The sequence below is a fragment of the Solanum verrucosum genome, unplaced genomic scaffold (genome assembly GCF_900185275.1).
Source record: "Solanum verrucosum unplaced genomic scaffold, falcon-dt-bn FXZP01000207.1, whole genome shotgun sequence".
NCBI lineage: Eukaryota > Viridiplantae > Streptophyta > Magnoliopsida > Solanales > Solanaceae > Solanum > Solanum verrucosum.
The window spans coordinates 3,357,309-3,377,980 of NW_026019996.1; the positions used below are offsets into that span (position 1 = coordinate 3,357,309).

The window sequence follows — 20,672 nt, forward strand, 5'->3', positions numbered from 1 at the left end:
TCTACTGATCCAACTCTTGACCATGTTCATCCTTTCTCTGATCCAATTCCTGACCCTGTCCATCCTTCTAATGAACAAGATTCAGATAGAGAATCATTGAATGGGGGGGGGGGGGGGATTTAATGGGAGTGATGTAGATGATGAACTAAGAAGTTTTATGGAGGAAATGAGTAAAAGAAAGAGAAGGAAAAGGGGAGAAAGAGCTCCATTGCCTGATCATGTCAAGTTAGGAACAGAAAAAAAGGGCCAGATGCTGGGTATGATGAATCTACAGATGGTAATAGAAATAACTTAGAAGGCAAGTTAGCTGGTGATGAGCCTTATTATCCCTCAGATGAAGCTACCAGTTTTGAAACAGATCCAGATGCTTTCAGTGATGATAAAGAAGAGGTTCAACAAAGAGAGAGAGTTAAGCCAAAAAGGAGAAAGAAGGTGAATAGAGTTGTATTTGATGCATCTTCTCAGAAAGTAGTGTGGAAATTGGGTCTTGTATTTGAAAGTGTTAATGAGTTTAGATCTGCTGTTACCAAATATGCTATTGTTGAACATGTTGCAATTGAAATGTATATTAATGAACCATCAAGGGTAAGGGTTAGGTGTACAGTTGGTTGTCCTTGGGTTTTATTTGCTAGCTTTGATTCTAGGACAAATAATTTTGTTGTAAAGACATACAATCCAGTTCACAAATGTGATCCTACTAATAGGAACAAGCTTTGTAATAGGAAGTTCTTATCTAGTCACTACAGTGAAAGGATAAAGGAACAACCTGACATTAGAATCTTTGAGTTTCAAGGGCTTATTAAAAAAGAATTGGATTTATATGTTGGAAGAACAGTGTGTAGGAGAGCAAGAAACAAAGTATTACAGGAGTTAATGGGTGACCATGTTCTTGAGTTTGGGAGGATTTGGGAGATCAATGCTTTAGAAGAGAACAATACATGGAGTATCACCGATTTACCTCCAGGCAAACATCCCATTGGATGCAAGTGGGTTTATAAAGTGAAGTATTTGGCTTCAGGGGCTATTGAGCGGTACAAGGCCAAGTTAGTTGCTAAGGGTTTTCACCAGCAGGAAGGGTTGGACTACTCCGATACTTTTTCCCCTGTAGCCAAGATGGTTACAGTGAGGTTAGTTCTAGCTATAGCAGCTGCAAAGCAATGGCCTGTTTTCCAAATGGATGTCCACAATGCCTTTCTTCAAGGTGATCTTCTTAAGGATGTTTATATGGTTATTCCTCCTGGTTTTTGCAGACATGGGGAGTCTGGCAAAGTCTGCAAATTGCATAAGTCACTTTATGGATTGAAACAGGCACCTAGACAATGGAACCTAAATTGACTGAAGCATTACTACAGCTGGGATTTATTCAGAGTCACTATGATTATTCCCTATTCACTAGAAGAGAGGGCAAGAGTTAATAGTGGTCCTTGTATATGTAGATGATCTGTTAGTGACTGGGAGCTGCAGCAAGTTGATAGTCAAGACCAAAAATGATCTTAAACTCAGGTTCAAGATGAAAGATATAGGAGAATTGAAGTTCTTTCTTGGAATTGAATTTGCCAGAACTAAGGAGGGATATATCATGAGCCAGCGCAAGTATGCTTTGGAACTTATCTCAGAAATGGGATTAAGTGGTGCCAAACCAGTCCATACACCACTGGATCCTAATATACGATTAACATCTATTGAGTATGATTCAGATGTACAAGATACAAATACTACAACTAAGGACAAACCTTTGCTAGATATTGGCAGATATCAAAGACTTGTAGGTAGATTACTATACCTAACAATGACCAGGGTGGACATTTCGTTTGCAGTACAAGTGTTAAGTCAATATATGCATGCTCCTAAAGAATACCACATGGAAGCTGCACTAAGGGTAGTCAAGTATATAAAGTCATCACCTGGATTGGGCCTGTTCATGCCTTCACAGAGTTCAGAGTTGTTAACAGTCTATTGTGACTCAGACTGGGGTACCTGTTTGCAAACAAGAAGGTCAGTTATTGGATACTTAGTGAGGTTTGGTGATGCTCTTGTATCCTGGAAGTCAAAGAAACAAGAGACTGTAGCAAGAAGTTCTGCAGAAACAGAGTTTAGAAGTATGGCATCTTCAGTAGCTGAGATTACTTGCCTCATTGGCTTATATAGTGAACTGGGAGTGAAGATTAAGCCAGTTGATCTATTTTGTGACAGCAAGGCTGCAATACGAATTGCAACCAATCCTATTTTTCATGAGAGAACTAAACACTTTGATATTGACTGTTATTTTGTTAGAGAGAAGCTGCTTAACGGAATGATAAAAACTCACCATGCATCCACAAAAGAGCATCTAGCAGACTTACTTACAAAGGGTCTATGGAAAGCTTCACACTTGTATCTAATGTCCAAGCTGGGACTTAAAGACATATATCAGCCACCAGCTTGAGGAGGGCTGTTATAAACAAGTTGAAGCTAGAAGTCAGTTATTATGAATAGTGAAACTGGAAAGTTAGTTATAGAGTTTGTTACAATGTTAGTTAAAGTTAACTCTGGTTGAGTTAGATTAACTAGATTAGAAGGTTATGAGTAGACACACTATAAATAGCATAGTGCCAATATTGTGTAAAGATACATTCACTTTTCATGAATAAAAGTTACAGTTTTCTCTCTAGTTCATCAGTGATTCCATAACCTTGTTTCACCATTGTTGAATCTCATCAACTCCAATTAACTCCCCTGCTGCTGCACTTCCTGATGAGGCACCTGTACCAAGAAAGTCCACTAGAAGTCGTAAAGCACCATCATATTTGAATGATTACATCCATCATGTACCAAAGGTTACCTCACTTTCCCTTTTCTCTTCCTTTTCACACAAAAAACCACATTGCCCCTGAAGAATTGATACCTGATAGTCAGTCTTTTGTAATGAACATATCTCATGATTGTGAACCAATGTCTTATGAAGAGGCAGTTATGAACCCTGCCTGGTAGACATCTATGACACAGGAGTTTAGTACACTACATGAGAATCATACGTGGGACCTGGTTCCCCTACCTCTTCGTAAGAAGCCAATTGGGTGCAAATGAGTGTATAAGATCAAACATAAAGCAGATGGGAGTATAGAGATACTAAAGGCTAGACTAGTGGTGAAAGGATATACACAACATGCATAGGTTGATTACACTGAAACATTTTCTCCCGTTGTGAAAATGACAACAGTGAGGAGCTTGTTGGCCACTGCAGCTAAGAAACATTGGGAAATTTTTCAGTTGGATGTTAGCAATGCATTCCTTCATGGGGAACTGCATGAGGAGGTCTACATGGATGTACCACAAGGATTGGATGTTGGATCTGGCCTAGTTTGTAAGATAAATAGATCTTTATATGGTCTAAAACAAGCAAGTAGACAATGATATGCAAGGTTGACTGATGCTCTTAATTCCAGAGGTTAGAATGATTATTCATTATTCCATAAAAAGTCAGGTTCTTCTATTGTGTTTGTAGCAGTCTATGTTGATGATGTACTGCTTACGGGCACTGATCTAGTTGAGATTAACAGTCTCAAGTCCTTTCTGCATGACATCTTCAAAATAAAAGACTTTGGGAAGCTGTATTATTTTCTTGGTTTAGAGGTTCTATACAAGGAAGAAGATGGGATCCTTATTTCTTAAAGGAAGTTTGCTCTTGACTTACTCAAATAGTACAACTGCAACCAGTTCTCCATACTTTCTTCTCCTCTTGATCCCCTGGTAAAACTCAAAGTTGAAGAGGGGTCTTTGCTTTCTGACCCTGCATATTATAGGAAGCTTGTTGGCAAGCTTAATTTTTTAACAAATACAAGGCTGGACATTGCCTATGGATTCCAATACTTGAGCCAGTTTTGCATGCACCTAGAGAACCACACTTGAAAGCAACCTTCCACATGTTGAGATATCTAAAATAAGACCTCACATTGGGCATTTTTATGTCTAATTCAGATGATTATAGAGTGAGGTCCTTTTGTGACTCAGATTGGGCCTCATGTCCTGATTCAAGAAAGCCTGTCACATGTTATGTTGTCTTACTCGGGAACAGTACTGTGAGCTGGAAATCCAAGAAGCACGAAATCATATCTTTATCTTCTGTTGAGGCTGAGTATAGATCCTTAAGGAAGGTGGTTGGTGAGTTAGTATGGTTGCAAAGATTATTTGATGAGTTGACTATTCCCAATAGTGATCCATTTCATGTCTATTGTGATAGTCAATCTGCTCTACATATTGCACGAAATCCTGTGTTTCATGAGCGTACAAAACACATTGAAATAGATTGCCATTTTGTTAGGACTAAGCTTAAGGAAGGACTCATTACTCTACATCATGTTGGTACAAATCATCAGCTAGCTGACATTCTTACTAAAGCTCTCACTGGATTTGCGCATTCCACTGTTTTGTCCAAGTTGGCAGTGATTGCCTCACCACCAACTTGAAGGGGGTATTGAAGCTAAAGATACAAGATACAAGTCCGGAAGTCGGTTATGAATTAGTTAAGCTGCAAGTTAGTTAGTTAGATATTTAATTGTTACTTGGTATTGATTCATATTAGTTAGAATAGATGTTGTTAGTCTGATTCTATAAATAGATACTCTGTACTCATTCTAAATCAGTTTTCAGAAATAAGAAATCAGTTTCCAAATCCTTGTTTTCTCTTATGCTCTATCGATGAAGTCAGTCTCGCACCATTAATGGTGAATTTCGAAAGCTTCGATCTAAGCTTGGGCTACTGGATTTAACAAAAATATCTTATAAAATACATTTATAATTTATTCCATCACTACTCAAGTATTTATTCTTGTGTAGGTGTTTTTATAAGTTGCCATTATCATTTTTTCAATCTTGTAAGGAATTTTACGAGAAATTTTTCTCTAAAGGTAGAAGGATATATCATGGTAATAATAATCTATGCAGAAATTTACATTCGTTGTATCCATCCGTATGTAATTATACTTAAAATTTGTAATATTTAAACTTGTGTGGTGGTCTGATTAAGACTTCACTTCAATTGATTAGCATATGTTTTGTAGTTGGAAAGCTTATTACCTAGACTGATTTCCTAGAATCAGTTAGGATTTGTGAAGGGAAAGAGTATTTCACAAAATGTGTTATTGACACAAGAGATCGTTACAGATATCAGAAAGAGGAGAAAGCATGCAAATGTTGTTATTAAACTAGATATGGTTATAACTTATGAAAGTGTGAATTGAAGCTTCTCAGTAAATGTGTTGAATCGTATGAGCTTTGATGAAGGAGTTACTCATATGATTTGGAGAATTGTGGCTAACAATTGATACTCTCTTCTTATTAATAGTCAGATTCATAGTTTCTTCCACTCTACTAGAGTAGTAAAACTCTATCACCTGAATTGTTCATTCTAACAACAAAAGCGTATTTTTCAAAGCATTAGATTATTTATTTCATAATAATGAGTTTAACATCTTTGAAATGCCCAAATAGATTGATAATTACTTGAATCATCTGGCATATGCATATGTATATGATACCACTATTAATTTTGCTGCTGTAGAAAATATTTCATCCGGTACAAAAACTACCTAACTCAAAGTGGCCTTAAAAGCATGATAATATAAATAAAAATTATACAAAAGGATGCTTTGATAGTGATTGTAGAAAACAAAAAAAGTTTGACCTTGGTGTGGGACATGCATCCTTCCATATAATACAAAACAAAGCTAATTAATTAGGACTCTTTTTTCTCTAATTTATAGATCAGTTGTCCACCGTAACCAATAACCTGATTCTCCACATAATAATTAATGAGGCTGTGAAATAGACCTTAATTAATTAATATTAAAATGTCACTGTTATATATAAGTTTGAATTCGTCGTTAGGTTGACGCTTCCACGATCCCTCCCTTGTGAATTAACGAGTCAAAATTAGATTTATTTAAATCTCGAAATTCATAAGACGTCATATGAATTGGGACAGAGGAAATAATATTTTAAAGCAATGAGGGAAAATAGTAACCTAATCAAGTTCTTCCAAAATTTCTATGTATCAGGGAGAGGCTTTAGTGGTCATATATTTTTTTCCTCCAGAAATAGTCTCCTTACCTCCACGGGGTAGGAATACGATCTGCGTACGTTCTACCTTCTCCAGACCTCATATGTGGATTCCATTAGGTGTGTTGTTGTTGTTTCTCACAATCCGAGAGTCAAACAAGAGGCTAATTGTGCTTACTTTTAGGTGCTTGTTGGTATAAATATCAAATTTCTATTCAGATAATAATAATAGAAAAAAAATAACTAAGTTTATGGGGAAATTATTTTAATTTGTTGATGTTGCTGAGGAGCGTCCAATTTTTATCTCTTGTCATGTATGGGCATCGTCCCTAGCCCATTGCACAATTGGTTGAATAATAAAATCTGGCATAGTAATAAGAATAATGTTTAGGAATATTATATACTATAGTTTATAATATTTTGCACCTCCCACATGCTTGGTTGACTTAATTATCAAGTACTCAACAGACAAATTAAATCTATTTTTTAATTAACTCAACTATAATAGTACATTATCTTGATCATACTATCGCCTCACATGATGATTAAAAGAAACAAAACAAAACCCTTCATTGTCTAATACTATTCCTCATGACAAAACAAGAGGGAAAAAAGACAAAACCCTTCATTGTCTAATACTATTCCTCATGACAAAACAAGAGGGAAAAAAGACAAAACCCTTCATTGTCTAATACTATTCCTCATGACAAAACAAGAGGGAAAAAAGACAAGTACAATATTATAATGGGGGTAAATTTATAAATGTTGCTCTAAGTGCATTTAAATAATAAAATTAAAATATTAAAGTGATAATTAGTAGATATAAAGTGGTGTTATTATTTTGTGTAATTCATTATAATCACAATGATCTGTTTTCTCATTATTTTCTACTAATTGTCTCACTATTCCTCAAAATAACTATCCACTTTCTTGACATTTAATTACTTCTAAAAAAATTCTACAACTATATATAAAGGATGTTTTTTCCTTTGTGTTGTAATAGATGGAAAAAGAGTAGATGAAATGTATTATAGGTTAGTGTAGTGACTGAGAGAATCGAGAGTCTCGAGACAAAGAAAGTTACAAGTCTTCAAACTAATTCACTACACAAAAGAGAGTAATTTTATATTGAATAAAGGTGTTGTATTGGTGGAACTTTGACTCTTTAACTAATTTGAAGTTATATGATGTTGCTAGGTTGTTGTTTCAGGAAAGAAACAAGTCAACAATATATTGTTGGATCGATATAGGTTATAGCATTAAGCTTGAATCTCTTTAGGAGAAATGAGATATATGTGTCTTAACCTGAATATTTATTTATAGTCGTATTATTTTCAACAACAGTATATGTATTTTGACCAACATAAATTCTAAGTGATTAAAAAAAACAAAACTATTAATGAAGCAGCATCTAAAAGTGAGATTTTGTTTTGATTATCTCCAAAGAAAGAGTCCATCTTGAGAATTACAACATTTATGGGAGGTAGAGTCAAAGTTGAGGTACTGATCTGAGAGAAAAAAGGATTTGTCAATGTCATGATCATTTGGTACTAATTGATTAGCTGGTGTCATGGGAAAAGCTGCTGCTGCTGCTGCTGCTACTTGTGGTGGCTCAGATTGCATTTGGATGCAAAGTATTTCAGCTTGAGCCATTGCTAGCTGCATTTGCAACTGGGTGACCTGGTTCTGCAAATAGGATATTGCACCCACACAGCCATATACAGGGTCTCTCATTCTTGCATTTGCTTCATACACTAAACTGCTCACTGCATCCGCTCTTTCATTCGCCGGAACCTCCTGAGAGAAAGCCGTTAGAAAATCACATTTTTATTAGTTAATTATATTTTCAAACGGTTGGAAACAGATAGTGGTGAGATTCGATTTCAAAACCTTTATGTGCTCTAATACCATGTACAAATGTGTAACCATATGTGTATGTTGCAATTTAATTAAGATAGGTCAAATACATATATAGACAACCCCTCTAATTTGTGCGCCTCAAATTTTCATTTTGACACTTCATCTCAACCTTAACTCTTCAACCTCATTGTTAAGAAGAGTCCGTTGGACCAAATTTAGTCCATTACAAGTATCAGAGTAGGCTCATCTCACACAATGTTGGGGCCCAAAAAAAAATTCAAACCAGATGCTAAACTCTGGGCGTGAGGTGAGTGTTAAAGAATGACAAAAGTCCACATTGATTGTTAATGAGATGGATAAACTCCCAATAAAACTTAGACAATCCTCTTCCCTTTGAGCTAACTTTTGGAGGGTGAGTTAGGCCTAATTAAGATCTATTTTAACAACAAGCATCGTTATTATCGACGTACCTGTAACATTTTGCTGATATTGCTGGCGCCAAAGACCTTATGAACAATGGCAAATTTGTGAGGATCATCACAAGGGAAGTAAGGAGAAAATATGCAGTCCTTGGCGCAACGGCGTCTCAGCAGCTTACATGAAGCACATGGTGAGTTTCCTACACCCATATATTCAAAGACTAATTGTAGTGAAATAATAAAGAGAAAGTTGACTACTCATATTCCTATAATATGTGGCTTGTGTTGATTTTGGAGAATGGAACTCAAGAATCTCTATATATTTATAGCTACCATACCTCACGGCGTTCAATACTATTTTAATTTATTTAAAGTAATTACTTTTTTTTTTTTGGTCTATTTTGATTTGACATAAAATTGAAGTAAGTAAAGAAGATTTTTTGATCTTGTCTTAAACTAAAATATGTAAAACATATCAAAATGTCATTTAATTTGTAGTTTTACATATGACAGGTTGAAAGTTGAAATTAACAAGTTATCAAAAAGAAAAGAGATGGAGTATTCATTTTGTAACAAACTAAAAAGAATAGTAAGACAAAAAAATTGATGGGGGAGAAAGTAATTAACATAAATAAAAACAAATGAATAGTAGTTGAAATTAATTTAGTCAGTTCTCCCTTGTCTCAATTTTTGTAAAGGTGTTAGACTGAGCATAATGTTTAAGAAAGAAAAAAAATTGAAACTTGTAATTTAAAATAAGTCATAAATATTTATGTGATTATAATTTATTTTATTAAAAATAAAATAGATATTTTAAAGTTGATTATTACTTAAATATAAGAATATGTCACTATTTTAGAATTATAAAAAAAAGTGTTTTATTTGTTTGAATAGAGATAGTGTGTTTATATATATATCTAGACACTCTCTGACCCAATTTATCTGTTTTATTTTTCTTTTAAGTTCATAATAAATTAAATTTTAAGATATTTTAATATATTTAACACATTTTTAGTTCATAATGATAAGATTTAATTTTAATTTTATCTTCTTAAATTTTTTGTCAAATTAAAATAGAATAAATAAATTGAAATTGAGGAAGTAAGTATTTCTGGCAATATTTCTTTCATTTGAGTTTTGAGAAATCATGCGGCAGAGCGTTAAAAAGGTTAAACAGAATCAAGTAATAGCTAGCTCTTGGTCTAGTGTGGTGTCCTAAGCACGTTGTACTTTAATTAGACATTTTCTTATAATAATATTTTTAATTAAAATTTAAGTTATATATTATTGATAGTGAAAACATATTTAGACAATCATATGATATAAATAGATTTTTCTATAATAAGTACTAGTTGGATTCGGTTCCTCTCCATTTCTATTCTCTCCATTTTTCCCAAGTTCTAGTTTGAATTGAAGACACATGTCATAGTTTAGAATTAATGGTTGAGATCTAATTGATTAGAATAAAGTTTTAACCATAGTTATTTACTTCCATATATTTGCTTCTTAAATATTTTTGCAATCCAACAATTCTAGATTTACATTATATTTTTCCTAAATGTATTTAAAAGAATTTATTTTCTTAATTACTTAAGTAATTTTTTGCTGATTTTTTACTTTTTTACCTAACGTTTGCCATTTCACAAATAATATTTGCCAAATAAAAAATTAAAAATTGTGACCTAGCATTTTTTATTTATTTTAGGAGTAAAATAAATCTTGTCAAACAACTTTAAATTATTTCTAACTCCCTAAATGGAGTCCATATTGCTCTATAGACACTATAGCTCCTAAAACTCTATTAGAATAATAAAAATATTTAACTGTATTATAATTTTTTTCAAAAAAGTAAAAGTATTTAGTAAGTTTTAAATATATATGCAGGGCAGTAAAGAAAAGTTTTTAATATATTTAGGGAAAATATAATGATTGCAAAAATATTTAAGAAGTAAATATATGGAAGTAAATAACTATGGCTAGGACTTTGTTTTAATCAATTAAATATCAATCATTAATTCTAAACTATGACATGTGTCTCCGATCTAAGTTAGAACTTGGGGAAAATGAAGAGAAGAGAAATGGAGACGAGCCGGATCCTATTAATTGATACTCCACATAATAAAAATGATAACATAATTATCATCCAAATTCCAATTTAAAGTATCTTGATTAATAGGAAAGCATTTCGAGTTAAGATGACTTCCAATTGAATACTCCACCTTGAGCATCTACAATTGACTTGTATTTTCTTTTTCTATACTATATTATAAAAAAATCCTTTTTAATAGGTATAGAACCTAGTTAGTCAAACGAATTCCACTACCACCAAAAGTCTACCAATTCCAGCCCCCAAGAAAATTAAATTAAATATTGGAGAAAATTTTAGAAATAACAAATATAATAGATATAATAAGGTTTTATAATTATAGTTTTAATAATTGCAATTTATAGTTATAATTTTATTTGCTATGGAGGCTACAATATATGTATTTTTGCCCATTTGTATATTTTGTTTGCGCATATACAAATATGATAAATATCTACAAATTCTGTATTTATACATTTAAGAATTTTTCAAAACTCTGTTTGTATATTTCGCTTGCCAATATATAAATATAAATATGATAATTTGTTATGAATTTTTTATAAATTGTATACAAATAGTTAGGGTAAACATATACACAATTCTCAATTTATACAATCATGAATCGAATTATATAAATTCTGAATTTATAAAAATCAGGCGAATGACAAAAATTAAAGAAACTGTAACCGTGAATTACAATTTAAACTATAACTATAGTACCTAATATAAATTAAATGCTTTCTATTTTGCATAATCTTACCTTAAACATTCCTCATTTTATTACTACCACCTTGGTGATAAAGTAATTTGATTTTATAATTAGCTTCGTTTGAATTATTTCATTAATCATTGGTCACAACGGGTTCATATGAAATGGAAATAAATTATTTAATTAATAATAACTTTTTAGTAAGCGTAATTTATTTATTTTTTAAAAACATTTTAGTAAGCGTGAATTTAGTGGAAGGAGCAAGGTTAAAAAGGTTGCAGTTATGGAAGCACGATAAATAACGTGTCCCTTTATTTTCAAAGGCTAAACACGTGTCCCGTTTGTCTTATTCAGCTTCGCCTCACTTTCTTCCGTCTTCTTTTGATTTTCCACTCTTGGGTTTTTTTCGCAAACTACTAAAACACATTTTTTTGTAACTTCAAAAATTGATACCTAAGACGGAGTTAGATAGAGGTTTGTAGATTCAGACGAACTCGATAATTTTTTTGTAAATTTTATATTTATACTAAAAAATTAATTAAATATATATATGTATATTAATTTATGAACTTCTAACAAAATTGATTAACGATTCTAAAGTAAATTTAAAATCTTAAACTCTTTATCTTGGCTCCTCCTCTATGTCAGAGAGACTAGGGGTAGGGGGTGTGATGGGTAGAGAAGATTGGATGATAAAAACACTCTCGTGAATTAGATGAAAACTCAAATAGTTAATCAATTGATATATTAAGATTTTTTACTAAATTTTTTGAATTACTCTTTGGATTCATTTTCACTTCGTCCATTGTATACTTAAAAATAGATGATCATTTTTACTTGTTTATTATACTAAAAATAAATATCAAATTTTACTTGTTCAATTGAAAAAATCAAAAAATGATTTACTATTAAATTTTTTATTTTTTTCTTACTATTAACTATAAATATTTTTAGAGATATTAAATTTATTATATTTAAAAAATTAATTTGATAAAATTATCATTTTATTTAAGATGTAAGAAGGGGAAATAAATAACATTCACACGGCTAGTTTTGGCATAAAAATAAGTGGTAAACACCCCCCCCCCCCTCCCCCCCCAACCCCAAGTTACTGTATGAACTGTTTAATTAATTCCGTTTTTATAGAACTTACTTCTTCTTCTTCTTCTTCTTCTTCTTCTTATTATTACTATTATTATTTGGTTCAATTTATTTAATGTAATTTATTTTGACATGAAGTTTTAATTTTTTTTTTTTTTAAATTGTGATTTATAATAAGTCATAGATATTTGTATAGTTATAAATTATTTCATGAAAAATAAATATATATTTTAAAATTAAATTACTACTAAATAAAGAAAATATTATTTCTTTTTAAACTTACTAAAAAAAATCATATAAATTAAAATTGAGGGGGTAGTATTTTCTAACAAGGAGACACTCTGATTAATTTGTGTATGGCCATGAACTTTTCTCGTTATAAGACTAGAGTCATAAAATATTATATTATCATATAAAATATAATTGAATGTAATTCATTACAGTATATCAAAAGATTTTTAAAAAAAAATATTTTTCTCCTACTATAATTATTGATTTTGTCTAAATTATATAAAAAGTAAGTATAAATACCAAAGCAAAAGACAAAAAATAAAAGATTCACGTGTAATTTTCTTAACTTATCCATATTTGTAAAGCAGAAGACAGAAAAGAAGCACTCAAATGCCAAAATAAAGAGAACAAATATGAAAATTCTACGTCAAAAAATCAACATTTCGGCAAAATAAATTCAGTTACTCTAATTTGACAAAAATAAATTTTCAATTTATAGTTATGGTCCGTAAAGTTGAAATACTTTAATATAAAAAATAATAATTTTTATGACTTAATTTATACGTAAAATTAATAAAAGAAATTTTACTAAATACACGAGAAGGGGTTTATATTTGTAGTATACTGAGTAGTGACTAGCTATTATTTTCATGGTAGGGTCAGGAATTTAATAAAGAATATGCAAATTTCCTTTTTGAATTGTGTTAATTGTTAAGGATGTGTAAAATTAAAAATGTATTTATTATAATTGTTATTTAATTTTTGTATATCATATATTTTTTTGATGAACAATATACATTAGAGTATTCTTCGCTTAAGATGGTTCTGTCCAGTGGCGTAGGTATAGCTATTTTGTCGTAATTATAAATATGTCAAATTCTATATTTAAATGATATATATTTAAAGCTGGATATTTTTGATAAAAATTATGTCTTTAACGTAGTGGTAATATATGTCTATTTGAATGAAGGAATTTTAGGTTTGAACCCTAAATAGCACAATATTTTTAAATTTTATTTACCAGTCACACACCATTATTTTTAGACATTCTTAATAAAATTTCTGGCTCCGCTACTAACTCCGGCTATATACTATTTGATTTGTGAAATTATTTTAGTGGTAATTAAAAATAAAATGATGGGAAAGTTGGTGGCCCGGTCTACACTTGCCTTCGTTTTCATTTTGACTTTTGAGAGGAGACTCAAGTCTCAACGTGAATGTTTGTTAGACAGTCACGTGAATATGCAACCCCGCCGTGTGCATCCAATAACAAAATATAGTCTGAAATTTACATTGCAATCTTTAGCACAATGTAATACAAAATTAAAAGAGGTGTTTATATACTCATATACTATACTATACAATATTACATACTACTATACAAAAATTGACTCAGTTTTTTTTTTCTTGAAACCAAGGATTAAATCCATCCAAAACACCTAAAAAAATCACATCAAATCACCCTACATTTCAGATTCAGTTTCCTCAATACGTATTCAATCTTTTCTGGTAATACCCATTTGAAATAGGATTTAATTTTCAAATTTTAAAGTTTCAAGCTACAATAGTGGCCGGCCTATGAAGTTTCTACAAGCTACACCCACCAACAATTGTTTTTCTCTCTCATAAGGACCAACAACAACAAAAAAAAATCTTTTAATGCGCATCTACATGGTCTATGAATAATCAACGGCAAAACTAAGAGTTCAAGTATATGGGTTCACAATTTTATAATGAAGACTTTGATTGATAATAATTGAGTTTCAAATCTAATAGTTATACATATTTAATAACACAAATACATTGTTTGAGTAAAATCTACTGAGTTCGGCTGAATCCGCATGGAGACTACTAATTTTTCCCTTGAATGAATCATTAGAAGAAAACTCAATCATTAGAAGGAAACTCAATGATACTCTTACTTGAAAAAAAGTTAATTGGAATTAAGTTAAAGAAAAGAGATCCCTAGAATAAGAAAAAGTGTCCCAAATGTTTGGGGTGCACCCATCTTCAAGTGTCACCCCTTCAACCTTCAAAAGTTTGGCAACGTATTACTATTAGTAAGAGTCAACCTTACTGTCACGATCCGAGTCTACACCTTGGACGTGGCCGGCACTCGAGAACCATTGCTGGTCCCCAAGCGAACCCTCATCCTAGCTGACTACAAGCGGAAGACTAACTCAAGCATACAAAGCTTAAAACTGAATAAAATTCATGAAACTTACAAATCTTAACTCAAATGAATAACTCTATATAAAAATAGAATATTCAACTAGCTAACACTAGGCAACTCAAGTCTTTAATACATTTAATAAGATAAATGAAACATACTTCTCAAACTCTACTATCTATCTATGAAGCCTCTAACTGACAAAGATAGAAGTCGGGACAAGACCCATTACATCCTAACAACTGATATAACTAAAAAGTAAATGAAATCCTCCGGAAGTAAGGAGGCTCACCATAGCTAACTCGAACTCCATGTGGTATCAACGAAGCTCCTGTTGATGATCCTGAATACCTGAATCTGCATCATGAAAGGATGCATGCCAATTGGCTCTGTACATGGAATGTACGAGCATGTAAGGGGAATTCTAAAACATAACATAAGCTTGAAACTTGATAAAAAGGGAACATACTTACCTCTTCTCAACCTTACTCAACTCAAGGAATACTCAAGTATACTCAAAACTACTCAAACTTACTCAACTCAAAAGTACTCAAGGATAAATACTCAACTCAGTAATAAGGTTCCCAACTAAGTGAAATGGGGCTCAACTCAACAATAAGGTACTCGACTCAATGAAGCACAATTCAACTCAAGATACTCAACTCGAAGGACTCAACGCATGATACTCAAGGATAAAGTAATAGTAAAAGATGCAATATATATGGAAAGCTGTAAAACTGTAGATAGCAACTCAATGTATTGAAAAATACAATAATACTCAATGTGTAAATAAAAATACAATATAACTCTGCGGGAGTTTCTCTAACCGAAAACCACCATTATGAGCCTAAGTGATGATACGACGTCTTGTCTACACTGCCAGAACTGTCCTATACTTTGCCGTCATATAGAATGCCTTAACTAAGTGGATCCACTAGTCTATGCTAAAAAACACTAAGGAGTCATCTAAAAAGTATGATCCTTTCTACCCATGATGGCTACATGGTTTATGGAGACTTGAGTTATTATGAACTCGCGTCCCCATATCGATGCTCAATACTACTCCAAAAATATACTCCGCTCATATGTTTTAAAAACAAAACTCTTTCTGTGATTTGAGATAATTACTCAAAAACTAGCTCAAAGGTTCTCTTGGAAATCAATGTTTCCTTTCTTGCTCAAATGTGAACACATTTTAAATATTGAGAATACTTAGTTCCCGTATAATCTTTGAAGAAATGAACTTTACTCTTACTCTTTACTCAACTCAAAGCTTAAGCCTTAAAACAAAATTAAAACGTTTATAAAAGACTTCTTAAAATATGGTTCATGCTGAATTATGGACGTGAACGACTCAATGCAAGGTTTTCAATAACCTTAGATAGAACTCATTAATTGGAACTCAAGAACTTTAATGATACTACTCATTTCAAGAATGCTCAACTCAGAGGGTTCATGTGGAATTATGAGCATGAATTATTCAACTCAAGGACTCAAAGATACTTCTTATCTCAAGAGTGTTCGACTTATAGGGTTCATGCAGAATTATGGGCATGAACAATTCAACTCAAGGACTTCATGGGTAACATGTAATAGTCCCATTATTAGAAATATAATCTCACAGGGGATTAGTAACTCAATACTCAAGACTTAGAACTTGAAGATACTGCTCCTCTCAAAGGCACTCAACTGATGGAGTTCATGCGAAAGTTATGGGCATGAACGACTCGACTCAAGGGTCAAAATATCAAAAAGGAACTCATGTATACGACTCTTCGCATACTCATACTTACTTACTCAGAACTTAACTCAAATCGATGATGGATCTCAAAGGATTCACAATTGAACTCAATGGCTTCCTTGAACTCTACTCTTAACTCTCTCTTGAATATGAATTACGAATTCAAGAGTTATGGTTCATGATATGAAGGATATCGTGATGAAAAAATGGACTCATGAATACATTCTCCTCAATCTCATACTCACTTGGTTAAGTCTTGAAACAAGTTATTAGAAATTGTAGAAGACTCCTCAAAGGACTCAAAGGGACTTTCTCAAAATGTTTGAGAGAACTCTCAAGACTTGACTCACAACTCTACCTTGAATGTGATTTATGAATTCAAGGTTGTGATTTGTGATAGGAAAGATATCATGATGTTTAGGAGTGTTTTTAGATAGTTAAACATGAAAAAATGATCAAGAAATCACTGTCTGGAAGCAAGTCCGCGACGCGGAGATGCATTTAATTATTTGGTCACGAAATAAATTTTGAGGCAGAACGGTCCGTGACCGCTCTGCGACGCAAAGACAACTTTGTCAATCCTGAGGAACAGGTCCACGACGTGGACCTGGTACCTAGATTTGCCAGACTTGTTCCTTCTTCGTTTTCTAACCCCAATTCGCCTAAATTCGATTCTTTTTCTCAATTCCTCTTTATATTCAGATACCCAGCATATGTACACAAGAATATAATCAAAACACAACTCTAAAATCGAACTTAAACTCTCAAGAACTCCTCAATCTCATTCCAAATTCAAGAACGGAATCAATTCAAGATTACAACTCAAGAACATCAAAGTCTCAAACTTTTAGGACGAATTTAGCGCTGAAATTAACATGTTTGGCGTGTGGGTGAACAAACCCAGCACTATGGAAGCTTACATACCTCTTAGGGATTAAACCCATGGCGAAAATCCACAACAAAACGCAAGACTCTCGACGAACGCTTTGATCCTCTCCTCTTTTCTCTTCTTTTCTCATCTTGAACTCTCAACTAAAACCCTAAGAGTATATTAGGATTATAAAAATGAACCTAATAGGATTAGACCCTTAAAACCTTACTAAATTTGAATTAAATCTGATTGGGTAATGAAAAGACCAAAATACCCCTTACTCTTTTCGGGTAACTTTCCTTATTTGGACAACCTGACTTCAAAAGGGCTTATCTCACTCATCCAAACTCGAAACTTAGCAAAATCGGTGGCATTGGAAAGATAATTCAAAGAACTTTCATTGGATACCTAGTATCCCACCTAACTCATCCTGTACTGAGAGTTATGGTCGTTTTAAGTTGACCCAAAACTTAAAGGAACTTAAGAATGGCTTGAATGAACTCTCTTTAGTTCTTCTTGGAACTCAAGGTGCTACATCTAGTGACCTTAACACTAAATAAATTTTAATTTCCTCGGTAAAATCCTCCTCACAACGAAGGGTGGTTCGGGTCTTAGTTTAAAAAAAACAAATTCAGGAGTGTTACACTTACATATATGATCAATGTGTGTAGACTGAAGTGAAACCGAAAACGAAAAAAGAATAGATGAAGAGATATGTGTTTTTGAATCGTTGGACTAAAAGATGAAAAATAAAAACACAATATATTATATTATCAATCTATTACCAACATGGGTTGTGGTACACTGGTGGGAGTGCTTCACCCTTAACCAGAGGTCTTAGGTTCGAGCCCTGGGTATGGATAAAATCATGTTGGGAGCGCCACCCCCGAATGGGCCTTGCAGTGCACGATTCGAATTTTGTTGAAGCTCCAATGTGGGTTCCGAACACCGGGTGGGAAACCAAATTTTTTTTATCAATCTATTTAAATTAGTTATTAGTGTGAATGAACTTAACAAGTGTGTTGATGTACCCCGAGAAGGTCCGACCTCAAGCGAAACTTAAGAGAGGGGCCCTTATATTTTATTTTCTTCATCACATATACTTTTATTTAAAATCTACTTTTCTAATATTTTTAGATGCGAAGTCTAATAATTCTTTTTCAATTGATAATATAGCTAATTCATTCAATCTCTCTTGAGACATTGTTGATCTTAAATAAGATTTAATCAATTTTAGTTTCAAAAAACTTATTTGGGCTAAGACAACGGTTACAAGAACTGTTAACATTATTCTATAAGCAATAAGTGTATTTAGAAAATAATCAAGTCTTTTTATTTGATTGTGTGTTTTCATTGGATCATTATCTTCCACTTGTATTATTTTTCTTAACACTTTTAATTCAAAAAATAAATTTAAACCATCAATACCAGAATAACGATTATGTGTTAAAGAAAGTTTAAGGTTAAAACAATATTTTTTTAAATTCTCATCATCTAGTGATCCCAATTTACCAATAAATAAGAAACCAAAAATATTTTCATATGCTTCTACTGGTTCAATTCTATTTTGAAGTGAAAAATAGCTTGATCTACTATATATATATATATATATATATATATAAAGTAATCAACTCTAATTTCAAGGGATTTTGTGATTTCGTTATCAATATTTTCATCAAACTGTTTGTTTCAAAATTCAGGTTCTATATTCATCTCATATGCAATTTTCATAGTAGATATCATAGCACTCATAGTACATATAATTTTTTTTTATAAAATAACATTTATAAGTAATTTTTTTAAAAATGGGTGCCCCTAAAGATATGGGGCCCAAGCAATGGCTTTAATGGTATAGGGTTGAGACGACCCTGACCCTGAGGTACATCACTATCATTATCATCAACAATATTGGTTAAAATAGTTAGTATTGGTTAATATTTAAGGATAATTATTTCATTAAGTGATTGTAATAAACAAGGGATCACACCCCTAACTTCCAGCTAGCAATAACCGAACTCCAAGACTACAAGAACCAGACGAATCCAAAAAGGCCGAACAAGCGAAAACATAACTCAACAATAAAGAAAAGAATAAGGCTAGGGAAGAAAGCAATCAAAAAGGAATACCACAACTAAAGAAGGAAAACTACCCAACAAGCAACTCTGAAATCTAGCAATCTCTCAACTACTACTCAAAAGTGACGTCACATAACTAAGCCGACTAGGCCCTACAACACATAAATATCACACCGGATAAAGCTGTTCTAGCCACCTATTGAACAAGGGTCCATATAACAGCAAAAACACACAACAAGGGTCACAAAAAGGGAACTCAACAATCCCAAGGTCATAACTAAAACAAGACTATAAAGTCAAAGACACAGAGAGTTAATTAACCACTACTCCCAATTGAAGCAACACAACCTAGTCGATTCACTACTAAAAAAAATCAACTGCATGAGACAAAACACAAACCTCAAATCAAGGTGCTTTAACAAGCCAGTGATAGGTAATAAGCCAAATAAATTCGAGTGGGCACGAAAGCCCCAAATCACACAAATAGAAACTAAAATGATAAAGCCAAAAAATCACACACAAAAATAAGGTACCTGTAGCCTCGGCCTTTAGCCGGCCTGAAGAAACATAGAACATATCATGCCCGACCTTAACCTGGACACCAAATATAACACTAGCAACACCAAAGGCACCACCTCCGATCGAAGGAGCCGACAAACCATGAGACTTCTCTAACTGAATACCTCTCATCATGGTTCCATGCTGGGGAAATGCTGTAGGTTGATGACTAAGCTTCTCATAGGTACAACCAAGTCCAACCACCCTAACGTGGGAAATATCAGATGTCTACCATGCCTGGAAAAGTAATGGCCATCTAGGCACTCTCTAGATCGGTGGTCACTCCCACCGCAATAATACCAACCACTATAGCGTGATGAATGTGGTGATCCGCACTGTCTACCTCTTTTTAACTCAGAACCAACCACAGACAATTGCATCGAGCCTTGTGAAAATCTCTAATATAATGGCCTATATCACCATACCCATATCAACCATCACTAATAACAACTGATTGCAATGACCTAACTGGTAAAATATTAGACCCACCACCCAAAGTTCCAGAACGACCACCATAAGAAGTCTGGCCTGAACTCTCCCTGCCGCCGTCACTATAGCCTACCTCAGAACCCCCTAAAACCTGAGATGCTACCGCTATAGGGTCGAAAAGAAAGATGTCCCATGCTGAAATTATACTTACCTCAAAGTGGAATGCTGTCACACTCAGATATTGATAATGTCCATGAAGTTCTTAGAGAAATGAAAACTTCTTGAAAGAAGCTTCGACCAATGTATCTTCCATATCTCCAATCCATACCTCTTGAAAAGTTTATGAATTGGAAACCTACTTGGAAAAGTACTTCATTACTCGACAT

At 32.9% G+C, this 20,672-nt stretch overlaps 1 protein-coding gene across 1 annotated transcript; it reads right to left on the bottom strand.

The window, feature by feature from the left end:
- Positions 1-7,432: 7,432 nt before the first annotated feature.
- Positions 7,433-8,525, bottom strand: LOC125819268 (LOB domain-containing protein 12-like). The gene is made up of 2 exons (XM_049498736.1): positions 8,367-8,525; positions 7,433-7,833 (listed from the first exon to the last, which is right to left on the bottom strand). The coding sequence occupies exons 1-2, from the start codon at positions 8,523-8,525 to the stop codon at positions 7,471-7,473; spliced, it is 522 nt and encodes a 173-aa protein (XP_049354693.1). The 3' UTR covers positions 7,433-7,470.
- Between the last annotated feature and the right edge of the window lie 12,147 nt (positions 8,526-20,672).

Coding starts and splice junctions, on each gene's coding strand:
- LOC125819268 (XM_049498736.1), bottom strand. CDS start 8,525: ATGGGTGTAGGAAACTCACCATGTGCTTCATGTAAGCTGCTGAGACGC. Junction 7,834..8,366: donor ATATCAGCAAAATGTTACAG/GTACGTCGATAA, acceptor GCTTTCTCTCAG/GAGGTTCCGGCGAATGAAAG.